Source organism: Myxine glutinosa, chromosome 10 (assembly GCF_964187855.1).
Source record: "Myxine glutinosa chromosome 10, kmMyxGlut1.1, whole genome shotgun sequence".
In the NCBI taxonomy this organism is placed as follows: domain Eukaryota; kingdom Metazoa; phylum Chordata; class Myxini; order Myxiniformes; family Myxinidae; genus Myxine; species Myxine glutinosa.
This window is the reverse complement of record NC_136270.1, coordinates 25,681,086-25,707,449: the sequence shown is the minus strand read 5'-3', so window position 1 is coordinate 25,707,449 and position 26,364 is coordinate 25,681,086. Positions and strand designations below refer to the sequence as shown.

Sequence of the window (26,364 nt, the reverse complement as noted above, 5' to 3'; positions counted from 1 at the left end):
TTCACGCCGCCAGGTGGGTTCTGGTCACGTGGTTATCTTGCCGTGCACATACAGTACGTATCTCTGTCGTATAGCGCTGCATTTTTTTTTTCGCATTTTGGTTATTTCGAGTTCACGCCGCCAGGTGGGTTCTGGTCACGTGGTTATCTTGCCGTGCACGTACAGTACGTATCTCTGTCGTACAGCGCTGCATTTTTTTTTCCGCATTTTGGTTATTTCGGAAAATTTCTTAGTTTTAACCATGGGGCCTAAGAAAGTGAGTGGCAAGTGCAGTGCTGAGAAGAAGAAGAGGATGATGTGCTTGGATATAAAACACGCAATCGTCGAAAAACATGAGCGAGGTGTCGAGGAGGACGTAGATAACGACAGAGGAGAAGAGCATGCCAGGCCACAACTTGTTCAGAATGCCAGCGATAGCTCGCCTTCTCTTTGTGGAAAACACGGTGAGATCCTTAACATCCAACAACTAATGGGACGCAAACGGGGCACCCAGTTTAGCGGTACACACATTGATGAATCACCCTGCCTGTGATTCACCCATGACAGGTTATAGCTGGGTCGGGATTCAAACCCAGGCTGGACAGTTTAGACTTTAGAGTCAAGTGTGCGTACCTCCAGTCCAGGCCATCCTGCCAACTTGTATGCTGCATACAGGTGAAATATAAAGCGCGAGATATTTTTATATATACTGTATATTTAAAAAAAAATTGGTGTGGTTTTTGGCGGGCTGGAACGGATTAATAGCATTTCAATGCATTTCAATGGGGAAATTTGATTTGAGATACGAGCAATTTGAGTTACGAGCTCGGTCACGGAACGAATTAAACTCGTAAGTCAAGGTTCCACTGTATATATGTATATATATATATATATATATATATGTATATATATGTATATATATATATATATGTATATATGTATATATATGTATATATATATATATATATATATATATATATATGTATATATATGTATATATATATATATATATGTATATATATATATATATATATATATATATATATATATATATATATATATATATATATTGTTACGGATCTCGGGGGTCGGCTCTCCCCTTATCAAGGGGGGGTTAATCCCCTTGTCTCTTTAGCTGGCCGTCCCGAGTCCTTAGATGTTATAACGCTCCTTCCGGTCGGTATTAGCTAGGGTCATTGGTCAAAGTAGTCCAAAATACCTACTTACTAACCCGACCGTAAAGCAGGAAAATAACTCACGCTCGAACCACGGATGTGATGGAAAATGCCGAGCGGATAGCAATCCGCGATCCGAGCTATTAACAAATGACTAGACTCGATTGTAGTGGTTCCTAACCGTGCCACAGGTACTCAATTGAGAAAAGACGAAAGCGAAGGGATTAAGACGAAACCAGAAAGAACAGATGAATTTATTACAAAACAAAAAGAAGAGGAAAGGAAAGAATGTACAAGAAAGGAAGAAGAAGAAGCAGGACACAGTGCAGTCTTAAAAATAGTCTTAACTTATGACCCCAGACAAACATACACACTCACACGGGGATTGTAGCTGGTAGGGTGGAAGGTCCAGGTAGATGGTCCAGGCGATGGGGTCCAGGCTCCAGTTGAGGCTCCAGTCCAGGCTCCGGTTCAACGGGCGAAAACCCGCCAGGCAGCTCTGCGTATCGTTGGAACGCGACCGGACCCTTACATATAGCGGGGGGACTGGGATGCTTCGTACGTAATAACTGTACGTTCGCGCCAAACGCTCTCCCTATCAAAGTCCTTTCAATGCGCACGCCTCCAACAAGTCCGTGCAAGTTCTTTGCAAATGTGCGCGCCTCCAACACCGCGTAAGTCCTCCGAAATAAGTCCGTGAAAGGGCTTTGCGTTCGCGCTTATATCATGCGAGCCAAGATCACTCCGCACTTCATAAAGCCACGCCCGCCGGTGATATTCCCTCAGCCCTGGTTGGCTGGTGAGGGCTTACCGGCCACGGCTTTGACGGCTGGTTGACAGGCCACACCTTGTTCTTGGCGTGCCGCCCCCTTTTTCCTCGGGCCTAACCGCATGGCTTATGGCGTCGTTTGAGCGAGCTCATGGGCAGCAGCGAATGCTGCCGCTGCTGGCAGAGGCGCTTAATGGCGTTTCTTGGAGAGGGAGGTTGCAAAATGGACGAAAGGGCCTACTCCTTATTTGATTGACGCAACGCAGATTCAACTATTGGAAACACGGCCTTATCTAAAACACATAATAATGAAATAACTGAGTTCCTATGGTGGCCTACGTGTTGCTTGTGGACTAACTGGGGGTGCAACCTTTAACCTTTAATGTCATATTTACAAGTGATTATTTATTTACAAAAGTGTGGGTTCTAAAACCGCAACACTGCACCCTCCCTTTTTCCAGGCTCGTTCCGAGCCGAAACAAAAGGAACTATCTTTTAAATTAATGTGACACTTAGGTGTGGTTACCCTCTACTTTTAACCTCACCCTGAGTGCGACAGTTTTAATACTAAATATGTCCCACCTACTGCGTTGCATCATATCTAACTGACTCACACCCACAATTCACCGAATTACAGAATGGTCTTCAAACTACACATTTAACTGGTGGGGAGCATTATTTACAAAACACTAATTATATTTACAAACTGCAACCCAGGACCTGACTTTTGTGGGAAAAGAAGAGATGTTTGAAAACAGGAAAATGCCATTGCCATGCACTGCACCGATACACCATACGCCATATGTACCCAATAAAATGCACCATAATAAACAAAATGCACCAAAAGCACCATAAAAGCACAAAGAGCACCAAAGAAGCACCATCACCTAAATGCACATAAAAAACATTTCAGAAATAATAAAGGATGTCTGATGTCTTCTTGCTTCTCTGCTGGGCCGATGTATCGTGCCTTGATCTTCTTGCTTGATGTTACTATTTATTAATAAAAGGGCACACACCGCGTCCGCTTTTTATTATTTGTATGGCCAGCAGGGCCAACTCAGGTGGTCCACTGCTGGGCATGGATGCCACATAAAACAGTGGTCCGCAAACCAGACACCGCTGGCAACAACGGTCGGTCCCAGCAGAGGTGCCAGGCCACAGAACGTGTGGTCCATATGTGGTGCCAGGCCACAGAACGTGTGGTCCATATGTGGTGCCAGGCCACAGAACGTGTGGTCCATATGGTGCATCAGTGCAGGCAGGAGGCAGCAAGGGTGCGGGCGCACAACTGCGGCACCTGCACACTCCCCTCGGGCACAAAAGAACATGGTCCATGAGTGGGGAAGGAAGGACAAGCAGATTAGCGGGGCAAGGGCGCAAGGGTACACATCAAAACAAAGTAATGCGATATGAAGGGCGCGGGAGAGCGAGCTGAGAAAGCTCGTCCCTAGCGTACGTCACCCCCCATGTCACCTACCCTACCCTTGCCCTTACCTGTATTTACACAATTTGCAATTCGTTGCTAACGTCTTGTCTTTCCCATCCCCTCTAATTCCATATTCGTCACCAATCCCTCCTAAGGAGGAAGAGATGGAATCACAACAATGTCAAATCCACGTCAAGATGCATCTTTCATTCTCCAAAATCGTTTACAAAATCTGGTGTGGAGTCTTTCACCTCGGTGAGCGGATGCGGATGGTGCGAAGAGATTTTCTCCTATCTATCCTTCTAAATGACATTAACACTTTAACTCTACCCGGGGTCTTGCCCTGCGAAACCATTGGCCATCTTTACTCTATGTGGTTCTAAAAACCAAATTCCCATTGACCAGTCTGTGGTATTCTCCAATTTGGGGTCTCACTCCCCCGATTTTTCTCCCTGTGCCCTCGCACAATTTCGTGGCTGGGTCGTGTGGCTCCCCTAGCAGGTCCTACTTACCTGCGCATCTCCGCCACTGAACGTCGCCACCCAAGCTTGCCGAGCTCCTTCACCCTACCATAACCTACCTGACTGGGGAAGGCCCTCCCTGGCGCTTACCCCCTCAGTGCCCTCTCTGGCACTGGGCTACCCGGGTCCTCTCCCTAGGATCCTTGGGCCCCGCTGAACTCTACTCAACTCTAACCTGGCTCCCAGAGCCTATCTGCGGCCTCACCTGGCCGAGAGACTACCAGTGGTGGCGTGCTCAACCAACCATACGCACTAACAGGCCACACGCCCAGCCATTCCACTTTACTCATGCACCAATCAAGCAATACTTTGCTACTTTCAGCACCACAGATGTCAATATCCAACCAAATTTACCTACTCCCTCTACCTACTTTTAAACTACCCTCCCCTGGTATTCGTGAAGGGGTCCATCCTTCCCCCATCCACTCCTTCGCACCATACACTCCACCCCACTCAATCCATACTCCATCTACTCCACACCATTCATTCCAGACCATTTATTCCACACACATCATTCTCGAGCATTGCCTCATTTGCTAACCAGCACTATAAGGACTTCATACGTAATGCCTCATTTCATGCGAAACCTCCAGCTCCTGCTCATACACAATTTCTTCACACACACAGCATCATTTAAGCTATCTACTCCCTTCTAATACGAGTGCGCCCCATCATCCCTTATACTAAGCACTCCCTCGTCATTATCAACCAACTACTCTACTCTACGTCCCCACTACAGGTACAAAAGTCACAACTTAACTCTCAAGTCTCCTATGGTCATCTCTAGGTCCCTATACATTTATCCTAACCCTCCCGGGCTAGTTTGTACTGCCACCCCATAGATCTATAGCTCCTCTGCCCAAAGAATACGATGTGAGGGATGGTAGAGCCACCATTCCTCTACACCGTATACCATTTCTCAACACTGTTGCTATTCCATCAGTCCACTACTCTCGAGCCTCTCGGTGCGCCGTAATACATTTTCGTCACAGCTCGGCTTTGAAAAACCGAGCCATGTATCCTGGTGGTCTGTCTCCTGTAGGTTGGGTCCGTCCGGCATTTACGATTCTGGGGAGGAGGCATACTCGGTCCGAGATTCCAGGGTCCATCCTGGCGCGCGGAGCCTTCCGGTCTCCGGCCCGATGACCCAACCTCACCCGGTCAGAACACCGCCCCCACGAGGGGGCAAAGGTCCGACCTGGCCCTTCTCCCCCGGAATCGTGCCGCTACGACACGGCACCGACCATACAGGGCGGAGCCCGGCCCGAATCGTGCACGGCGCTCCTTGCAGGAGTGACGCGGCAACGATCCCCGCAGCACACAAAGCGCACCACGCCCCGAGAGCTCGCGTCGGCTATACGTCGGCCCAACCGCTGCCCCGGTCAGCGTCGATGCTCCACTCGCATGCTCACACCACACGTTCCTTTTCTTACTCGCACATCCAGGCATCTCCATACACTCCATGCATTCCATGCATTCCTCTCGCGCACATTCTTGCGCATCCATTCTACTCGCACACCCCATCATCACACACTCCTCTGTTACACACCTCTCCTCCGTTACGTACTCCGTAACACTCACGGGTGTGCACTCTGTTGCACACCCACTCAGCGCACACCTACCCACGGGTGTGCAATCTCCTGTCGCACACCCAATAACACGCTCTGGTGTGCTCTCCCGCACACTCGCCACAACCAACTCAGGTGTGCATCCTCGCACACTCTTCTCATCCATCCCCCTCTCTTCCAACGCAGACTCTGTACCGCACTCATCACACATACACTCCGATGTGCTCTCGCACTCGGTATCACACTCTCGCTCCGGCGCACACTTTTGTCTCACACGCGCGCCATTTCCTCTCGTACATCTCACTTTTACACAGCGCACAAAGGACCTTCCACGAACGCCCGGGTGCCGTCTGGATTCCAAGCGCGCGAAAAATCCTTTCGCGCCAAATCTTTTCGCGCCATATACAGCCTGGCTTACCTTCGGGATCTTCTTCTCCACACGCACCTGCAAATCTTGATAAGGATTAGCAAGTATGGCATCATGATGTGAACATGGACTTTGCACAAGTTCCATTCCTTCCTTCCACGAGTGCTTTTCTAGGTCTGCCGTCTCTTCCGCCCCAATTTCCACTATTGCTTCTCTTTTAATTTCTTTTTCCTTGTTAAGCTCGACGACCGCTGGTGCTAATAAAATCAAATTTTCTAATTCTGCGGTCGCCGGCTTCCCCATACCCCGGGTCGCGGTTTCTATACCCGTCCACCCGGCTGTGCTCTGCTCAGGCTCGCTTTCCCCGCGCTTCTCAAGCCGCGCTACCTCATCGCGTACCCCCGCAACCCTTCCGCCCGATCTGCGGTCTATGTCTCTCCCAATCTGCTCTATCTGGCCACCCACTCTGTTTCCAAACCCTGTCAACCCATCCTCCATTCCTTCCATTTGGTTCTCCTGGGTAGCCATTCTGTTTTCCAGCCCCATTATCCCTTCATTCATTTGGCTACTCACGTCCTCCAATTGGGCCCCTAATTTGTTCTCTAATCCCCCTAATTTGACGTCTAACCCTCCAATTTGACTTCCCAATTGCTCACTATTGGCCCTCATTTCTCCCATCTCCTTACTCAATCCCCCAATTTGGTTGCCCATTTGCTCCCCCATTCTATCCATTTTGGCACACAGTTGGGTCAGGAATAATCTGAGGTCAAACCCCATTTGCACAGCGGCCCCAGCCGCCACCGCGGGCTCGGCCTCCGCCGCCATGTGCGCGGCACCGCCATTTTGCGCGCCTGCAACCCCCGCTACCACACCTTCTTCGTTTTCCTCCTCCATCTCTCCCACTTCTTCCCTGGGGTCCTGGGTTGACTCTAACCCTTCCTCTGGCTCCTCATTTTCCCCCACTGGCATCCGATCGCCTTGATTATCCATGGCACGATTTAATTTAGATCTTGTATAAAATTTCGGCCGCTCGAAATTTTGACCAAATTTGTCCAGATGATAAAAAATTTGGTTCGGGCTTCAAATCCCACTCCCAGACACCAATTGCTACGGATCTCGGGGGTCGGCTCTCCCCTTATCAAGGGGGGGTTAATCCCCTTGTCTTTTTAGCTGGCCGTCCCGAGTCCTTCAAAGTTATAACGCTCCTTCCGGTCGGTATTAGCTAGGGTCATTGGTCAAAGTAGTCCCAAATACCTACTTACTAACCCGACCGTAAAGCAGGGAAATAACTCCCGCTCGAACCACGGATGTGATGGAAAATGCCGAGCGGATAGCAATCCGCGATCCGAGCTATTAACAAATGACTAGACCCGATTGTAGCGGTTCCTAATCGTGCCACAGGTACTCAATTGAGAAAAGACGAAAGCGAAGGGATTAAGACGAAACCAGAAAGAACAGGTGAATTTATTACAAAACAAAACGAAAAGGAAAGGAAAGAATGTACAAGAGAGGAAGAAGAAGAAGCAGGACACAGGGCAGTCTTAAAAACAGTCTTAAGTTATGACCCCAGACAAACATACACACTCACACGGGGATTGTAGCTGGTAGGGTGGAAGGTCCAGGTAGATCGTCCAGGCAATGGGGTCCAGGCTCCAGTTCAGGCTCCGGTTCAGCGGGCGAAAACCCGGCAGGCAGCTCTGCGTATCGTTGGAACGCGACCGGACCTTACATATAGCGGGGGGACTGGGATGCTTCGTACGTAATAACTGTACGTTCGCGCCAAACGCTCTCCCTCTCAAAGTCCTTTCAATGCGCGCGCCTCCAACACGTCCGTACAAGTTCATTGCAAATGTGCGCGCCTCCAACACCGCGTAAGTCTTCCGAAATAAGTCCGTGAAAGGGCTTTGCGTTCGCGCTTATATCATGCGAGCCAAGATCACTCCGCGCTTCATAAAGCCACGCCCACCTGTGATATTCCCTCAGCCCTGGTTGGCTGGTGAGGGCTTACCGGCCACGCCTTTGACGGCTGGTTGACAGGCCACCCCTTGTTCTTGGCGTTCCGCCCCCTTTTTCCTCGGGCCTAACTGCATGGCTTATGGCGTCGTTTGAGCGAGCTCACGGGCCGCAGCGAAGGCTGCCGCTGCTGGCAGAGGCGTGTAATGGCGTTGCTTGGAGAGGGAGGTTGCAAAATGGATGAAAGGGCCTACTCCTTATTTGATTGACGCAACGCAGATTCAACGATTGGAAACACGGCCTTATCTAAAACACATAATAATGAAATAACTGAGTTCCTATGGTGGCCTACGTGTTGCTTGTGGACTAACTCGGGGTGCAACCTTTAACCGTTAATGTCATATTTACAAGTGATTATTTATTTACAAAAGTGTGGGTTCTAAAACCGCAACAATATCATATATATATATATATATATATATATATATATATATATATATATATATATATATATTGTTATTGATCGCGGCTAGATGTTATAGACCGAGCGGTTGGTGACCGCGACCTAACAAACTTACCCGATTCCACCCGAACGTTGACTAATCGTGCTACGCTAGATCAATTGAGGAAAGGACACACGGCTGGATTAAAATGACACGACACCAAGGGTTCAGTTCTCAAGACCTCCGGAGGAGGTTATATTAGGGCGGAAGGTCAGATTACAACTACAAGAGGGACAGCATAGAAAGGCAGGCACTTAGACACACTTATCTTATTCCCGACAGACCACAGATAAACAGGACAAAAACTGACTCACACGGGGATTGATGGCAAGGAAAGCGGGTATTCGATGGCCAGCACAAGGTGCACCTTGTGCTCAGGGACAGGATAGCGCGGCCCAAAAGATGCAGGAGGTCTCTCAGCGCTCGGAGGTAGTGACTTCTCTTTTTCCAAGCTGGGGGCGCATCTCTCGTCACATCCGGTAAGTCGCTGCGTATATCCGGCGGGGAGTGACACGCCCTCGGCTCGTTAGCTCCGCCCCAGATGGAATCGGTCCGCCCTTCTTATTGGGTGCGGGGGGGTTACCAGGCTCCGCCCTTGACGAGGAGCTGACAGCCAGCCCCTTCGTGGTAACCCCGTGGAGCGCATGGGTAATGGCGGCTAACCAAGCCAGAGTGAGGACGCACACTCCCCGCGCGCGCCGTTGTTGTAGTTGTTGTAGTTGTTGTTGTAGTTGTTGTTGTAGTTGTTGTTTGGGGAAGAAGATGGGAGGAGGTATGGGAAGGTCCTAAACTCACTACTGGTGCCATATAATCACATTCTGGTGCAACGAAGAGTCAGAATTAATGGAAACGAGTCCTTAACTGACATAGACTAAGAATAACTAGCAAGATGTCCGAAAGTTGTCTACGTGAGATGCGGTGGACCTGGGCACGACATTTAATGGGGGAAAAAGGGGAAGGTCGGTTCTACAGAGTGTTATTTACAGGCAATGGGACTAGGGAATGGGGGATTGGGGATAGTTGGGGAGTATTGGGGAAATAGGGGAGTATTTACAAGCGGATATTGAGGCCAAGTCCCATATCCGCAACAATATATATATATATATATATATATATATATATATATATATATATATATATATATATATATGTATATATATATATATATATATGTATAATTTTTTTTAATTGACTGCTTACCTTAATCAAGTTCCTCATGGAGCATCCGCCCCTCCCCCCTCCCCCGGTCCTTTCACAAGCACAAGCACACAATATGATAATAACCAGTTTTCACTTTCAGCAGTATTCTCCCAGTCCATATGCACTCCGATCAAGATAATTGTCAAATTATTGTTGTAAACTCCTAGCGGGGCGTTGCGCTGCCGTAGTTGCAGGAAACCTGTGTTTGTGAATAACCCAATATATGGCTCCGGCTTCTCTGCACTAATAGCTTGTGTCAATGTGATACAGGATTGGTTCCGCTGCACCATGAGAGGATGGATCATTCGGGCAACAAACAGATGATCACATCATTGTCCATGCAGAAATGGAAGGTAAAATGTTTGTTTTGACTACATTCTTCAATAAAGAATACTGTAGTTGTTTTGAACACTAATTGTAATTTTCTTGCAAAAATGAGAGTCCAAGGCTCATGGAGAATTAAGTGCTTTTATAAAATAAATTACAAAGGCGTCATTTTCGATGAAATTCCGAAAGGGCAGATAATATTAAGTGGCACCAGTGTCGTGAGAAATGTTTGAGAGGTTTAATGAAGTCAGTGGCCAATGTTTTGAGAATCTGATGTACAGTGAGTGCATTCAGAAAGTATTCTGACCCCTTCACTTGTTTCACATTTTGTTATGTTGCAGCCTAATGCTGAAATCGTTCAAATTCATTTTTTCCCTCATCAATCTACACTCAATACCCCATAATGACAAAGAGAAAACAGGATTTTAGAAAGTTTTGCAAGTTTATTAAAAAGAAAAAACTGAAATATCACATTCACATAAGTATTCAGACCCTTTGCTATGACACTTGAAATTTAGCTCAGGTGCCTCCCATTTCTCTTGATCATCTTTGAGATATTTATACACCTTGATTGGAGTCCACCTGTGGTAAATTCAATTGATTGGACATGATTTGGAAAGGCACACACCTGTCTATATAAGGTCTCACAGCTGACAATGCATGTCGGAGCAAAAACCAAGTCATGAGGTCGAAGGAACTGCCGGCAGGGCTCAGACAGGATTGTGTCGAGGCACAGATCTAGGGAAGCCTACAAAAAAAATTCTGCTGCATTGAAGGTTCCCAAGAGCACAGTGGCCTCCACAATTCTTAAATGGAAGAAGTTTGGAACAACCAGGACTCTTCCAAGAGCTGGCCGCCTGGCCAAACTGAGCAATCGGGGGAGAAGGGCCTTGGTAAGAGAGGTGACCAAGAACTCGATGATCACTCTGGCTGAGCTCCAGAGATCCTGTGTACCTACCGTCTGCCGCATATAGAAGAAAGAAAATAGAAAAAATTCCGAGCTTGATCTCCACCTTTTAGGAAATGTTTAGATTTTGTTTGTTTGTTTTTTTCAGTCGAAAAATCGAGCCTCACGAAAGTGCTAGTTGACAAAATGCAATGATCTGACAGTGGTGCCACTGGTAGATAAAACAAGAGAATGAGCTCTTGGGTCACTCATAGTGAGTAGTTTGGAATAACTGTCACTCAAGCTTTTGAGTCTCACTATCTGCCATGATCTTTCCTGGGTAAACCACATTTCCAAGCTGGCCTCCAAAGCCAGTCGCCGACTGGGCATCCTCCGTCGTGCGAAGTCCTTCCTTGGCACACCTGAGCTCCTCACCACATACAAGGCTTTCATCCGCAGCTCAATGGAATACTGTTCTCCCCTCTGGGCTGGTGCTCCTGCCTCACACCTAGCTCGTCTTCACGCTGTTGAAAGCAAAGCGTTCAGAATCATTGGAATCTCCCACGATGAAGCTAACTCCGAGGGCCTTTCACTCACTCACCGCAGGCAGGTTGGTGGTCTTTCTGTCTTCTACCGACTCCTCTCCGGCCTTGCTCCCCCAGCTCTCTCTGTGCTCTGTCCCCCAAATATTCCTGCAGGTCGCACAAGATCTGCCTGCAACCCTCTTATGGTTAAACTGCCAAAATCACACTCTCTATTCACCTTCACTCTTTCGTTCTTCTTTTCTCCCGCCTCTGGAACAAACTCCCTCACTCTCTTCAATCCCACTCCTCCCTCCAGGTCTTTGAAACAGCTGTTCACCACCCTCCGAGGGCCTTTCACTCACTCACCGCAGGCAGGTTGGTGGTCTTTCTGTCTTCTACCGACTCCTCTCTGGCCTTGCTCCCCCAGCTCTCTCTGTGCTTTGTCCCCCAAATATTCCTACAGGTTTCACAAGATCTGCCAGCAACCCTCTGATGGTTAAACTGCCGAAATCGTGGCTCTCTGCTCACCTTCACTCTTTCATTCCTCTTTTCTCCCGCCTCTGGAACAAACTCCCACACTCCCTTCAATCCCACTCCTCCCTCCAGGTCTTTAAAACAGCTGTTCACCACCATCTCTTATCTCTCCCCATCCAAAACCTTGATCTTTTCTACCCCCACGAATTCACCCCAGATCCACCTTGTTTGATTGAAATTCCAACTTCTTTCCTGGAAGTTCTGGCAGTGTCCATATGTTTTATACCTCTCCCACCCCCCTCCCCCTTCACATGCCCCCCCCCCAAAGCCCTCTCCCTCCCACAGATCTCTCGATGTCCCTGCTCTCAGATGTTGTGTTTGTGTTCTTCCCCCTCTCGCCCCATCTTGTCTCCCGCTCCCCATGTTATATGTTTTATGTGTTGGTTTGTCTTTCTGTGTGATTAATGTTAGCTCTTTCACGAGCCTCGATATTGTATACAAAAAATAATAAAAATCCCATCTTCCCCCATCCAAAACCTTGATCTTTTCTACCCCCGCTAATTTCACCCCAAATCCACTTTTTTGAAATACCAACTTCTTTCCTGGAAGTCATTGGTGTCCTTGTGTTTTATACTTTTCCCACCCCCCCCCCCCCCCTCTTCCCACGCCCTCCTCCCCCCAAGCCCTCTCCCTCCCACACATCTCCCGATGTCCCTGCTCTCAAATGTTGTGTTTGTGTGCTTCCCCTTCTCTCCCCATCTTGTCTACCGCTCCCTCTTTTTATATATTTTGTTTGTCTGTTTGATTTGTTTGTGTGATAAATGTTGGCTCTTTCACAAGCCTCGATTCTGTATTTAAAAAAAAGAAAAAAAAAAGTATTGTTGTTGCAAGTGTTTGAAATAAATAATTAAGACCTCATCTTCTTCTTCTCTTGCCTTTAAGAGGTGAGGTCCAATGGTACTAATATTCTGCCCTGCCTTGACCATGATACTCCTCACTTCCCTCTGTCCTCAACCAACTCTCCCCACCCTCCAACAACCGCTACCTTATTGCCTCACACAATCCTCCCATCTCAGCCACGGTCTACCTCTTCCTCCTCCCTCTCCCTAAACCTATCCTCTCTTTGCCATTTTTTCTTCCTCCATCCGCACCAAGTGTCCAGCGCACTTCAGCCAGCATTTCACCAATCTCTCCGTCAAGCTCATCTGCACACCAATCTCCAACCTCAGTTCATCCATACTCCTTCCATCCACCCTCTTCATTCTCGCAATCCTTCTGGCACAATTGTTCTCAGACCTGCAGCTTCTGTTGTCTCTCTATCAGTGCCACCCTCTCCAGACCACTTCCACATCATTCCTCACCTTATCTCCAGCTCTCCTTTTTGCTCTTGTATGTTGCCCATACAGGTGCAATCCAATGTAAATGTTCTCAATGACATTAATGTTATTTTAATGTAAAATGAGTGAGTGTGTGCATGTGTGTATGCTCTATTGTTAATGTCCTCGATACTTTAACAGCCCCAGTTAGGTATTCTCATCTTTGTGTGGGTTAACCAGGAAGAGGTTTTGCCCCAAGTCTTTCACAAACCGGTTGGCCAGGTCTGAGCTATATATCTGTTTTTAAGCCGTTTTGACCCTGATGAACCCAAATCTCCACCCATTGGAGTATGAACCGGTGGTCAAATCCAAAAAAATAGTTACCTATTTCATGCACCCCCCAATGTTGATTGCATATACAAAGTTTCATTAAAGTGTTTAAAATGTGCCTGTAATTCCATGTTTTGGTATTTGACTTTCTGACCCAGGGGGTGGGGGGCAAAAATGATACTGCTCTTGCACCTTTGCCATGTGGTGATCATAACGACCACGTTTGGTGAATTTCTGCCCAAATGTTTAGGAGATAGCATGATGGACAGAGCCGATTACAATATCCCGCCAGTTTGTTTTTTTCTTCAAGAAGCGCAAGGATAAAAGAACATAAAATTAAGAACATAAAAGAACATAAAGATAAAAGATCATAAAACTTACACTTTAAGAGATTAAGTTGATGCGCTTGTAAAATAACTATAATTCATCCCTTCCTGGTTTTGCTTTTCAGGAGATAATCGATACACTCCATATCCATCAAGCTTTGATTCCTGTTCCTGCAGTCTTCTCAGGAACTGAGATGCAACCGTAAAAATGCAACCATACTCATAATGAATCTTGAAGAATGGATGTTTTTTTTTTTGTTTGTTTGTTTTGCTCCTACTTGTTTCCTGTTTTTCTTTGGTCGTATTTATTGAACAAAGGGTCCTGGCATTTTGTGGCACTCAATTCATTCCAGTCTTTCGGTCATTTGTAAAGGTATTGTTGCCATAGTATTTCTCTTTGCAGGCAAAGTATTTGATTGTATTTTGTGCCATTTGTGTGTGAAGATGACGGGTTAATCCATCATTTTACACTTGTAAGTATTAAAGATACTGTTACAGACGTGGCTTGGATGTTATTTACCGAGCGGTTTTGGTATGACCACGTCTGCACAAGATTATACTCGAACGTTGACTAGTCGCGCTACGCTAGGGCAATAAAGGAAAAGGACACACGGCTGGGTTTCAAATGACACGACTCCAAGGGTTCAGTTCTCAAGACCTCCGGAGGAGATTATATTCGTTATGGAAGGTCAGATTACAGGGACGAGAGGGACAGCAAAGGAAGATAGGCACTTAGACACAACCTTATATTAACCCCAACAGACGACAGGTAAACGGGACAAGGCTGACTCACACGGGGATTGATGGCAGGAAAGCGGGTATCGATGGCTCCAGGTGCACCTGGGCTCAGGGCAGGATCGACTCGGTCCAAAAGATGCAGGAGGTCTCTCAGCGCTCGGAGGTGGCTCTCTTGGCTTCTCAAAGCTCAAGCTCGGGGCGCATCTGACGTCACATCCGGCGCGGGGCCGCGTATATCCGGCGGGGAGTGACACGCCCTCGGCTCGTTAGCTCCGCCTCGTGGAATCGGCACGTTGCTTCTCATTGGGTGCGTGCGGGGGGGTTACCGGCTCCGCCCTTGACGAGGAGCTGACAAGGAGCCCCTTTGTGGTAACCCCGTGGAGCGCATGGTCTGGAGCGCGTTGTCTGGAGCGCATTGTCGATGGCGGCTAACCGAGCCGGTGGGAGGACGCACACTCCCCCCCGCGCAGCGCCGTGCCCCTCTGTTGTTGTAGACGGGGAAGAAGATGGGAGGAGGTATGGGAAAGGTCCTAAACTCACTACTGGTGCCATATAATCACATTCTGGTGCAACGAAGAGTCATAATTAATGGAAACGAGGCCTTAACTGACATAGACTAAGAATAACTAGCAAGATGTCCGAAAGTTGTCTACGTGTGGTGCGGTGGACCTGGGCACGACATTTAATGGGGGAATAAGGGGAAGGTCGGCTCTACTGATTGTTGTTTACAGACAATGGGACTAGGGAATGGGGGATTGGGGATAGTTGGGGAGTATTGGGGAAATAGGGGAATATTTACAAGCGGATATGGAGGCCAAATTCCATATTCGCAACATTGCACCCTTCTCTACCCTCGGGGCGTCCCGACCCGATAAATTTTTACCTACTTTAGTGTGGCACGCAATGTAGTTCCCTCTACTATTAACTCTACCCTGAGTGCGACAGTTTTACAGATATTCACAAATGAGTAAATATGTCCCCCTGCGACGTTGCACCCTTCTCCTCACAGAAACACACCCACAGGATAACCGAATCCGGAAAGAATCCTCAAACTAAACATACAGCCGGTAGGGAGCATTATTTACACAAGACTACGCTGATATTTACACTACGATCCAGGACCTGTTTTTGGAGGAACACATGCAGATGTTATGCATAGAGAGAGCACGCATGCTAGCATCGATACACCAACCCACGAGTGCTCTGTGGCCTACGGCCTTTAATAATGTGCAGAGCACCCCTTCCAAGCATCAAGCACCACCCCATCACACAGTGAGCACCATCCGGTGCACCAATAAAGTGTCTATGAATCATTGTGTGGCTGCTGCTGGTCTTGCCTTCGTGTGGTGCACTTGGCCTTCTTACTTCTTTTCAAAAATAAAGAAAGGCGCCAACCGCGTCCATTTCTATATTGCGGCCGTCAGGGGGCCAACTGTTAGTGGTTCACCTGTTTGGCATAGGTGCCACGTTGACCCATAGGTCCTTCCACGGGTGGTGCTTGGCCGCAAAAGAACTGCGGTCCATTGTGGGTGGCCACAAACATTGCGGTCCGTATGGTGTATCGATCCAAGCAGCAAGCAGCGAAAGTGCAGGCCCACAACTGCGAAGCCAGCACCTCTCTCTCCTCTCTCTCTACCCCAAAGCCAGATCCTCGGAGGTGGGAGACAAAAGAAGCAGACAAGTGAGTAAGGTGGTAAGGGCGCAAAAGTGCACGCAATACAAGATGATGCACACTGGGGGCACATGGGAACCAGGTGAGACAGGTACGTTCCTATCGTACGCCCCCCCCCCCCCCCACCAGGTAACCTACATGGCCCCTCCCTTACCCCTTACTGCATCCACAAAACACAACACTACCCATAAACATCTACTTTACAAATCAACAAACATCCCTACTGTCTTCCCCGTTCCTCCCATAAACCAAATTCGTCTTCTCTCCCTCCTAACCAATCAAATTTGCCATTTTCAACTCTCATCAAAATTTGCCATTACCAATTCATCATCAGTCCCTCCTAGGGAGGGAGAGATGGAATCACCCCAATGTCTCATCCACGTCGTGATGCGTCTCACAAATCCACAGCAATCTCATTTCCTGCTACAAACCAAGAAAACACAGGTGTGGAGTCATCATCATCACCTCAGGTAAGTGGCTGCGTATGGTGCGACAGGTTCATCAATCCTAACTATCTCCTAAATGACTTTAACAACTTTACACTACCCGGGGTCTTTCTCCGGCCAAACCATTGGCCCTCTTACACTATGGGTTCTAAAAACCAATTCCCATTGGCCAAACTGTGGTGCTCTTCAATTTGGGGTCTCACTCCCCCGATTCATCTCCCGGTGCCCTCGCACAATTTCTGGGCTGTGGCGTGTACCTCTCCCAGCGGGTCTACCCACCTGCACACCTCCACCACTGTAGTTGCCTCCGAGCTTACCTGTTCCTTACCCTAACCTATCTACCTGGGGAAGGCCCTCTGGTGCTCTCCCCACTCCGTGCCCTCTCTGGCACTGGGCTGCCCGATCCACACCCGGGATCCTCAGGCACCCACTCACAACTACCGGCTCCCAGAGTCCACCTGCGGCCTCACCTGGCCGACATCCTCACAGTGGTGGAGTGCCCAACCAACTACACACACTAACAGGCTACACGCCCAGCCATTTCCACAACACTAATGCACCCATCCACAATACCATTCTGCAACCGCACCACAAATGCCAATATCCAACCACAATTTACCTGCACCCTCTACCTAACACTTACACTACCCGCCCCGGGTACTCGTGAAAGGGGTCCACTCTTCCCCCATCCACACCTTCGCACCATGCACACCACTCCGTACCACTCACTCCAACTCTCTCCACACACCTGTACCTGCACACCTGTGCTCTCACACCTGGTGCCACCTGCACCCTTCTCTCCCCAAGCGCATTCGCGCTGATCCACACACTCACTACTCATACACTGCTCCACACACCTGTCCAGTTGCACACCTGTGCAATCACACCTGTTCAATTCTCACACACACGGCATCATCTCAGCTAACTACTCCCCTCTGAAACTTGCGCTTCCCAGTCGTCCCTTTAAACTATTGCGCTCCCTCGTCATTATCATCCACACTAATCTACCTGCGTCCCCACTACAGGTATCAGTCACTAACTAAACTTAACGTCACCTAATGTCAATCTCTTCGCTAGATCCCTACACACCATATCCTAACCCACCCGGGCTAGTTTTCACTGCCATACACCCCATAAGCTATTGCTCCTTTGCCCCCACATGGGAAGGGTGGCAGGAATGCCAGCCTTACCCACTGGGCCCATCGCTCACTACCAATTTTGCACATCAAATTTCAACAAATTAAAAATTTGCCAATCACTGCCCATCATCTGCCAATCACTACTGCCAATCCCTTGCCAATCATCAAATTTTGTTTTTCTCTAATTTTGAGTCCAAAACACTAACCTCATCACCCAGTCGACTCACTAATACCTCTTGGTGCGCCAATCCCTGTCCAAAGCCCGGCTTCGTAAAGCCAAGCAATGGATGCTGGTTGTTTTGTGCCAGCGGCTGGACACGTCCGGTACTCGGTGCAGGGACGGGGGTTTACCCGTGCCGAGATCCCACCCATCACCTCGGCGTGGAGCCATCCAATGTCCCGATCTCGACCTGCCGGAATGCCTCAACAAAAAGTGGTCGCCATGACGACTCTTTCTATCGGGCCGCCCGCTCCGCCTAGTGGAGCACGGACGCGGCCGTTCAAAGCGAGGCCCAGCACGCACCGAGGGCCCGATTCGGCTATAAGTCGTTCTCAACTCTACCCCATCTAACGTCGATGCTTCACCTGGACGCTTACACCCCGCAGCCCGTTCCTTGCTCACACATCCAGCCGTGCCCATGCTCCTCGTACCTTTCCTTACACACCCAGGTACACCCATTCCACTCACAGCCTTGGTCACACACCTGACCACCGAACACTTTGGCACACATTCGTTCGTAGCACACCTCACCAAAACACCTCTTCGCTCCCCCTCCTTGGTCACCTCCTCTGTGACAATCACAGGTGTGCCCTCATTCGCACACCCAACCACGTGCCTCACCACCAACTCCAGCGTGCATTCCCACTCACGCTCTACCATTCCAGGTGTGCATCCTTCCATCCCAGGTGTACATCCTCGCTCACCTGTCACAACTAACTCACGCTCCTTGTCACTCTCACTACTCTCACCTCCATTCTTGACAGCGCACTCACCCTTACTCTTGACAGCGCACTCTTTCCTCGTGCACCTGTCCGTCACACACCTTTCTCGCGCACACTCTCCCGTTACACCCTCTGTAACACTCACCACAGGTGGACACTCTTCCTTACTTCTGACAGCGCACTCTTTCCTCGTGCACCTGTCCGTCACACACCTTTCTCGCGCACACTCTCCCGTTACACCCTCTGTAACACTCACCACAGGTGGACACTCTTCCTTACTTCTGACAGCGCACTCTTTCCTCATGCACCTGTCCGTCACACACCTTTCTCGCGCACACTCTCCCGTTACACCCTCTGTAACACTCACCACAGGTGGATACTCTTCCTTACTTCTGACAGCGCACTCTTTCCTCATGCACCTGTCCGTCACACACCTTTCTCGCGCACGCTCTTGCGCACACTCTCCCGTCACACCCTCTGTAACACTTACCACACCGCGCTTCCATGTGCTCCCTCGCACACACGCTACGACCGACTCATTCTCGCCAGCACCCTCACTCCTTGGCACACACTTTTTCCTCACACACCCCAGAGTCGGACTTTCTCGCACACCTCCTTTTTCGCACACCAGACCTGTCGCACACTTCACCCACGGCCTCTCACGAACACCCGGGTCTATCTCGACCCCCAAGCTTATTAAATCTCCTGGCGCATCATACGCACGACCATATTGGTCACCACTTACACCAGGTCTTCTTCCTCTTCGCTTCTCCTCCATCACCTGCGAATCCCTCATCCGGTTAATGAGCACATCATCACGATCCGAACACAGACTTCGGACCAATTCTTTTATCTCCTCTTTTATCTCTTTCTTATCCCCTCTCCGTCGCTTCTTAATTTCACTCATCCCTTCTTCCACTTCTTCTAATTTGTGCTTCACCTCTTTTATTCCCCGGTACGTCTCCTCAAGCTCGTCCTCCAAGGCTACCTTGACCGTTTCCATGTGCGTCCTCACCTGCCGGTCCTTCGTCTCCATTACCTCTACCACCTCGTCCAACCTCGTTGTCAGTCCCCCACGTACCATCTGACATTCCCTCTTCGTCGCTATCAAGTCGTCTTTTAGTTCTTTCTGTGTCACTTTTAACCCTCCTAATACCGCAGTGTTCCTTTGAACCTGCTCCGTTAGTCCTTTTTGTCCCTCCGTCAGCTGTTCCACCTCCTGCGTCAGGACCTCTATGCCCCCTTGTAACTTTACCGTCCCCTTTCTCACCTCCTTCTCCATGTGCTCCTTACAGTGCCTCACCTCCTCGCGCACTCCTGGGACCCTTTCGCCCAACTTGCGGTCTCTGTCCCTCTGCTCCCTTGCCTCTCTATCGGCCCTCATTCCGTTCGTTATTTCTTCAATTTGGTTTCCCAATCGCTCACCCTGAGCATCCATCCGGTTTCCCAACCGCTCACCCAATCGCTCAATTTGGCTCCCCATACTCATCTGTACAGCTGCCTGTAACTGCGCAATGAGGGCCTGCATGTCAATCGGCTGCATGTTAAAGCCCGTTGATACAGCGGGCTCGGCTACCACGCGCTCTTGCGAGGCGCCATTTTGCGCGCCCGCTACTTCGTGCGTGACGGCGCTATTTTGCGAACCTGCCGCCCTCACTGCTTCGCTCTCCTCTTGTCCCTCAATTTGGTCCTGGATCGACCCTACCTCACTCTCCTTTACCGGACCCCAGCTGTCTTGATCCGCCATAGCGCGACTTTCAAAATTCGGTTTTTTATTTTATTTTCGTAAAACAAATTCAAATTTCGCCGTTATAATTTCGCGCGGGAAACGCGCTCCGAATCGATTCTAATTGTTACAAATTTGGGCCTAATAACGCGCGGGAAACGCGCTCCGAATCGATTCTACTTGTTACAAATTTGGGCCTAATAAATTTAGTCCCGGGTTCGAATCCCACTCCTGACACCAATTGTTACAGACGTGGCTTGGATGTTATTCACCGAGCGGTTTTGGGATGACCACGTCTGCACAAGATTATACTCGATATTATACCCGAACGTTGACTAGTCGCGCGATGCTGGGTCAATGAAGGAACAGACACACGGCTGGGATTAAAATGACGACACCAGGGATACGGTTCTCAAGACCTCCGGAGGAGATTATATTCGTTACGGAAGGTCAGATTACAGGGACGAGAGGGACAGCAAAGGAAGATAGGCACTTAGACACAACCTTATATTAACCCCAACAGACGACAGGTAAACGGGACAAGGCTGACTCACACGGGGGTTGATGGCAGGAAAGCGGTTGTCGATGGCTCCAGGTGCACCTGGGCTCAGGGCAGGATCGACCCGGTCCGGTCCAGAGATGCGGAAGGTTGCACAGCGCTCGAGGTGGCGTCTTTTCGTCTCAAGCTGGGGGCGCATCTGACGTCACATCCGGCGCGGGGCCGCGTATATCCGGCGGGGAGTGACACGCCCTCGGCTCGTTAGCTCCGCCTCGTGGAATCGGCACGTTGCTTCTCATTGGGTGCGTGCGGGGGGGTTACCGGCTCCGCCCTTGACGAGGAGCTGACAAGGAGCCCCTTTGTGGTAACCCCGTGGAGCGCATGGTCTGGAGCGCGTTGTCTGGAGCGCATTGTCGATGGCGGCTAACCGAGCCGGTGGGAGGACGCACACTCCCCCCCCCGCGCAGCGCCGTGCCCCTCTGTTGTTGTAGACGGGGAAGAAGATGGGAGGAGGTATGGGAAAGGTCCTAAACTCACTACTGGTGCCATATAATCACATTCTGGTGCAACGAAGAGTCATAATTAATGGAAACGAGTCCTTAACTGACATAGACTAAGAATAACTAGCAAGATGTCCGAAAGTTGTCTACGTGTGGTGCGGTGGACCTGGGCACGACATTTAATGGGGGAATAAGGGGAAGGTCGGCTCTACTGATTGTTGTTTACAGACAATGGGACTAGGGAATGGGGGATTGGGGATAGTTGGGGAGTATTGGGGAAATAGGGGAATATTTACAAGCGGATATGGAGGCCAAATTCCATATTCGCAACATTGCACCCTTCTCTACCCTCGGGGCGTCCCGACCCGATAAATTTTTACCTACTTTAGTGTGGCACGCAATGTATATAGTTCCCTCTACTATTAACTCTACCCTGAGTGCGACAGTTTTACAGATATTCACAAATGAGTAAATATGTCCCCCTGCGACGTTGCACCCTTCTCCTCACAGAAACACACCCACAGGATAACCGAATCCGGAAAGAATTCTCAAACTAAACATACAGCCGGTAGGGAGCATTATTTACACAAGACTACGCTGATATTTACACTACGATCCAGGACCTGTTTTTGGAGGAACACATGCAGATGTTATGCATAGAGAGAGCACGCATGCTAGCATCGATACACCAACCCACGAGTGCTCTGTGGCCTACGGCCTTTAATAATGTGCAGAGCACCCCTTCCAAGCATCAAGCACCACCCCATCACACAGTGAGCACCATCCGGTGCACCAATAAAGTGTTTATAAATCACCGGTGGTGTCGCAGCCGGCCGATGTTCTGCCGCTGGTCTTGCCTTCGTGTGGTGCACTTGGCCTTCTTACTTCTTTTCAAAAATAAAGAAAGGCGCCAACCGCGTCCATTTCTATATTGTGGCCGTCAGGGGGCCAACTGTTAGTGGTTCACCTGTTTGGCATCGGTGCCACGTTGACCCATAGGTCCATCCATGGGTGGTGCTTGGCCGCAAAAGAACTGCGGTCCATTGTGGGTGGCCACAAACATTGCGGTCCGTATGGTGTATCGATCCAAGCAGCAAGCAGCGAAAGTGCAGGCCCACAACTGCGAAGCCAGCACCTCTCTCTCCTCTCTCTCTACCCCAAAGCCAGATCCTCGGAGGTGGGAGACAAAGAAGCAGACAAGTGAGTAAGGTGGTAAGGGCGCAAAAGTGCACGCAATGTAAGGTGATGCACACTGGGGGCACATGGGAACCAGGTGAGACAGGTACGTTCCTACCGTACGCCCCCCCCCACCAGGTAACCTACATGGCCCCTCCCTTACCCCTTACTCCATCCACAAAACACAACACTACCCATAAACATCTACTTTACAAATCAAGAAACATCCCTACTGTCTTCCCCGTTCCTCCCATAAACCAAATTCGTCTTCTCTCCCTCCTAACCAATCAAATTTGCCATTTTCAACTCTCATCAAAATTTGCCATTTTCAACTCAACATCAAAATTTGCCATCACCAATTCATCATCAGTCCCTCCTTAGGAGGGAGAGATGGAATCACCCCAATGTCTCATCCACGTCGTGATGCGTCTCACAAATCCAACAGCAATCTCATTTCCTGCAACAAAACAAAGAAAACACAGGTGTGGAGTCATCATCATCACCACAGGTAAGTGGCTGCGTATGGTGCGACAGGTTCATCAATCCTAACTATTTCCGAAGTGACTTTAACAATTTTACACTACCCGGGGTCTTTCTCCGGCCAAACCATTGGCCCTCTTACACTATGGGTTCTAAAAACCAATTCCCATTGGCCAACTGTGGTGCTTCTCAATTTGGGGTCTCACTCCCCCGATTCATCTCCCGGTGCCCTCGTACAATTTCTGGGCTGCGACGTGTACCTCTCCCAGCGGGTCTACCCACCTGCACACCTCCACCACTGCAGTTGCCTCCGAGCTTACCTGCTCCTTACTCTAACCTAACTACCTGGGGCAGGCCCTCTGGCACTCTCCCCACTCGGTGCCCTCTCTGGCACTGGGCTACCCGGGTCCATCCTCCGGATCCTCGGGCCCCATCCACAACTCTACCGGCTCCCAGAGCCCACCTGCGGCCTCACCTGGCCGACATCTTCACAGTGGTGGAGTGCCCAACCAACTACACACACTAACAGGCTACACACCCAGCCATTTCCACAACACTAATGCACCCATTCACAACACCATTCTGCAACCGCACCACAGATGCCAATATCCAATCACAATTTACCTGTACCCTCTACCTAACACTTACACTACCCGCCCCGGGTATCCGTGATGGGGGTCCACTCTTCCCCCATCCACACCTTCGCACCATGCACACCACTCCGTACCACTTACTCCAACTCTCTCCACACACCTGTACTTGCACACCTGTGCTCTCACACTTGGTGCCACCTGCACCCTTCTCTCCCCAAGCGCATTCGCGCTGATCCACACACTCACTACTCATACACTGCTCCACACACCTGTCCAATTGCACACCTGTGCAATCACACCTGTTCCATCCTCACACACACGGCATCATCTCAGCTAACTACTCCCTTCTGAAACTTGCGCTTCCCAGTCGTCCCTTTAAACTATTGCGCTCCCACGTCATTATCATCCACACTAATCTACCTGCGTCCCCACTACAGGTATCAGTCACTAACTAACCTTAACGTTACCTAAGGTCATCTTCTCTAGATCCCTACACACAATATCCTAACCCACCCGGGCTAGTTTTCACTGCCATACACCCCATAAGCTATTGCTCCTTTGCCCCCATATGGGAAGGGTGGCAGGGATGCCACCCTTACCCACCGGGGGTCTCTCACTACCAATTTTGCACATCAAATTTCAACAAATTAAAAATTTGCCAATCACTACCCATCATCTGCCAATCACTACTGCCAATCCCTTGCCAATCATCAAATTTTGTTTTTCTCTAATTTTGGGTCCAAAACACTAACCTCATCACCCAGTCGACTCACTAATACCTCTCGGTGCGCCAATCCCTGTCCAAAGCCCGGCTTCGTAAAGCCAAGCAATGGATGCTGGTTGTTTTGTGCCAGCGGCTGGATGCGTCCGGCATTCGGGGCAGGGACGGGGGCTTACCCGGGCCGAGATCCCACGCACCACCTCGGCGTGGAGCCATCCAATGTCCCGATCTCGACCTGCCGGCACGTCTCAACAAAACGTGGTCGCCATAACGACCCTTCCTATCGGGCTGCCCGCTCCGCCTAGTGGAGCACGGACGCGGCCGTTCAAAGCGAGGCCCAGCACGCACCGAGGGCCCGATTCGGCTATAAGTCGTTCTAAACTCTATCCCGTCTAACGTCGATGCTTCACCTGCATGCTTACATCCCGCAGCCCGTTCCTTGCTCACACATCCAGCCGTTTCCATGCCCCTCGTACCTTTCCTTACACACCTCGGTACACCCATTCCACTCACAGCCTTGGTCACACACCTGACCACCGAACACTTTGGCACACATTCGTTGCTCGCACACCTCACCAAAACACCTCTTCGCGCCCCCTCCTCGGTCACCTCCTCTGTGACAATCACAGGTGTGCTCTCATTCGCACACCCAACCACGTGCCTCACCACCAACTCCAGCGTGCATTCCCACTCACGCTCTACCATTCCAGGTGTGCATCCTTCCATCCCAGGTGTACATCCTCGCTCACCTGTCACAACCAACTCACGCTCCATGTCACTCTCACTACTTTCACCTCCATTCCTGACAGCGCACTCACCCTTACTCTTGACAGCGCACTCTTTCCCCATGCACCTGTCCTTCACACACCTTTCTCGTGCACACTCTCCCGTTACACCCTCTGTAACACTCACCACAGGTGGACACTCTTCCTTACTTCTGACAGCGCACTCTTTCCTCATGCACCTGTCCGTCACACACCTTTCTCGCGCACACTCTTGCGTTACACCCTCTGTAACACTCCCCACAGGTGTGCATTCTTCCTTGCCTTTGACAGCGCACTCTTTCCTCAGGCACCTGCCCGTCACACACCTTTCTCGCGCACACTCTCCCGTTACACCCTCTGTAACACTCACCACACCGCGCTTCCATGTGCTCCCTCGCACACGCGCTACGACCGACTCACTCTCGCCAGCGCCCTCACTACTCCTTGGCACGCACTTTTTCCTCACACACCCCAGAGTCGGACTTTCTCGCACACCTCCTTTTTCGCACACCAGACCTGTCGCACACTTCACCAACGGCCTCTCACGAACACCCGGGTCTATCTCGACCCCCAAGCTTATTAAATCCCCTGGCGCATCATACGCACGACCATATTGGTCACCACTTACACCGGGTCCTCTTCCTCTTCGCTTCTCCTCCATCACCTGCGAATCCCTCATCCGGTTAATGAGCACATCATCACGATCCAAACACAGACTTTGGACCAATTCTTTTATCTCCTCTTTTATCTCTTTGTTATCCCCTCTCCGTCGCTTCTTAATTTCGCTCACCCCTTCTTCCACTTCTTCTAATTTGTGCTTCACCTCTTTTATTCCCCGGTACGTCTCCTCAAGCTCGTCCTCCAAGGCTACCTTGACCGTTTCCAGGTGCGTCCTCACCTGCCGGTCCTTCGTCTCCATTACCTCTACCACCTCGTCCAACCTCGCTGTCAGTCTCTCTCGTACCATCTGACATTCCCTCTTCGTCGCTATCAAGTCGTCTTTTAGTTCTTTCTGTGTCACTTTTAACCCTCCTAATACCGCAGTGTTCCTTTGAACCTGCTCCGTTAGTTCTTTTTGTCCCTCCGTCAGCTGTTCCACCTCCTGCGTCAGGACCTCTATGCCCCCTTGTAACTTTACAGTCCCCTTTCTCACCTCCTTCTCCATGTGCTCCTTACAGTGCCTCACCTCCTCGCGCACTCCTGGGACCCCTTCGCCCAACCCGCGGTCTCTGTCCCTCTGCTCCCTTGCCTCTCTATCGGCCCTCATTCCGTTCGTTGTTTCTTCAATTTGGTTTCCCAATCGCTCACCCTGAGCATCCAT

General features: G+C 49.9%; 2 protein-coding genes across 2 annotated transcripts in view; both read left to right on the top strand.

Moving 5' to 3' along the window:
• LOC144894006 (EP300-interacting inhibitor of differentiation 3-like) overlaps positions 1-14,144 on the top strand; it is a 66,757-nt gene extending 52,613 nt beyond the window's left edge. Inside the window, exons 10-11 of the mRNA XM_078785467.1 lie at positions 9,735-9,817; positions 13,773-14,144. Coding sequence (XP_078641593.1) covers positions 9,735-9,817; positions 13,773-13,853 — 164 coding nt within the window. The 3' untranslated portion in view covers positions 13,854-14,144. The remainder of the gene's footprint in view (positions 1-9,734; positions 9,818-13,772) is intronic.
• LOC144888245 (cytochrome P450 2C23-like) overlaps positions 1-26,364 on the top strand; it is a 799,004-nt gene that overhangs the window by 538,114 nt on the left and 234,526 nt on the right. The window lies entirely within an intron of this gene.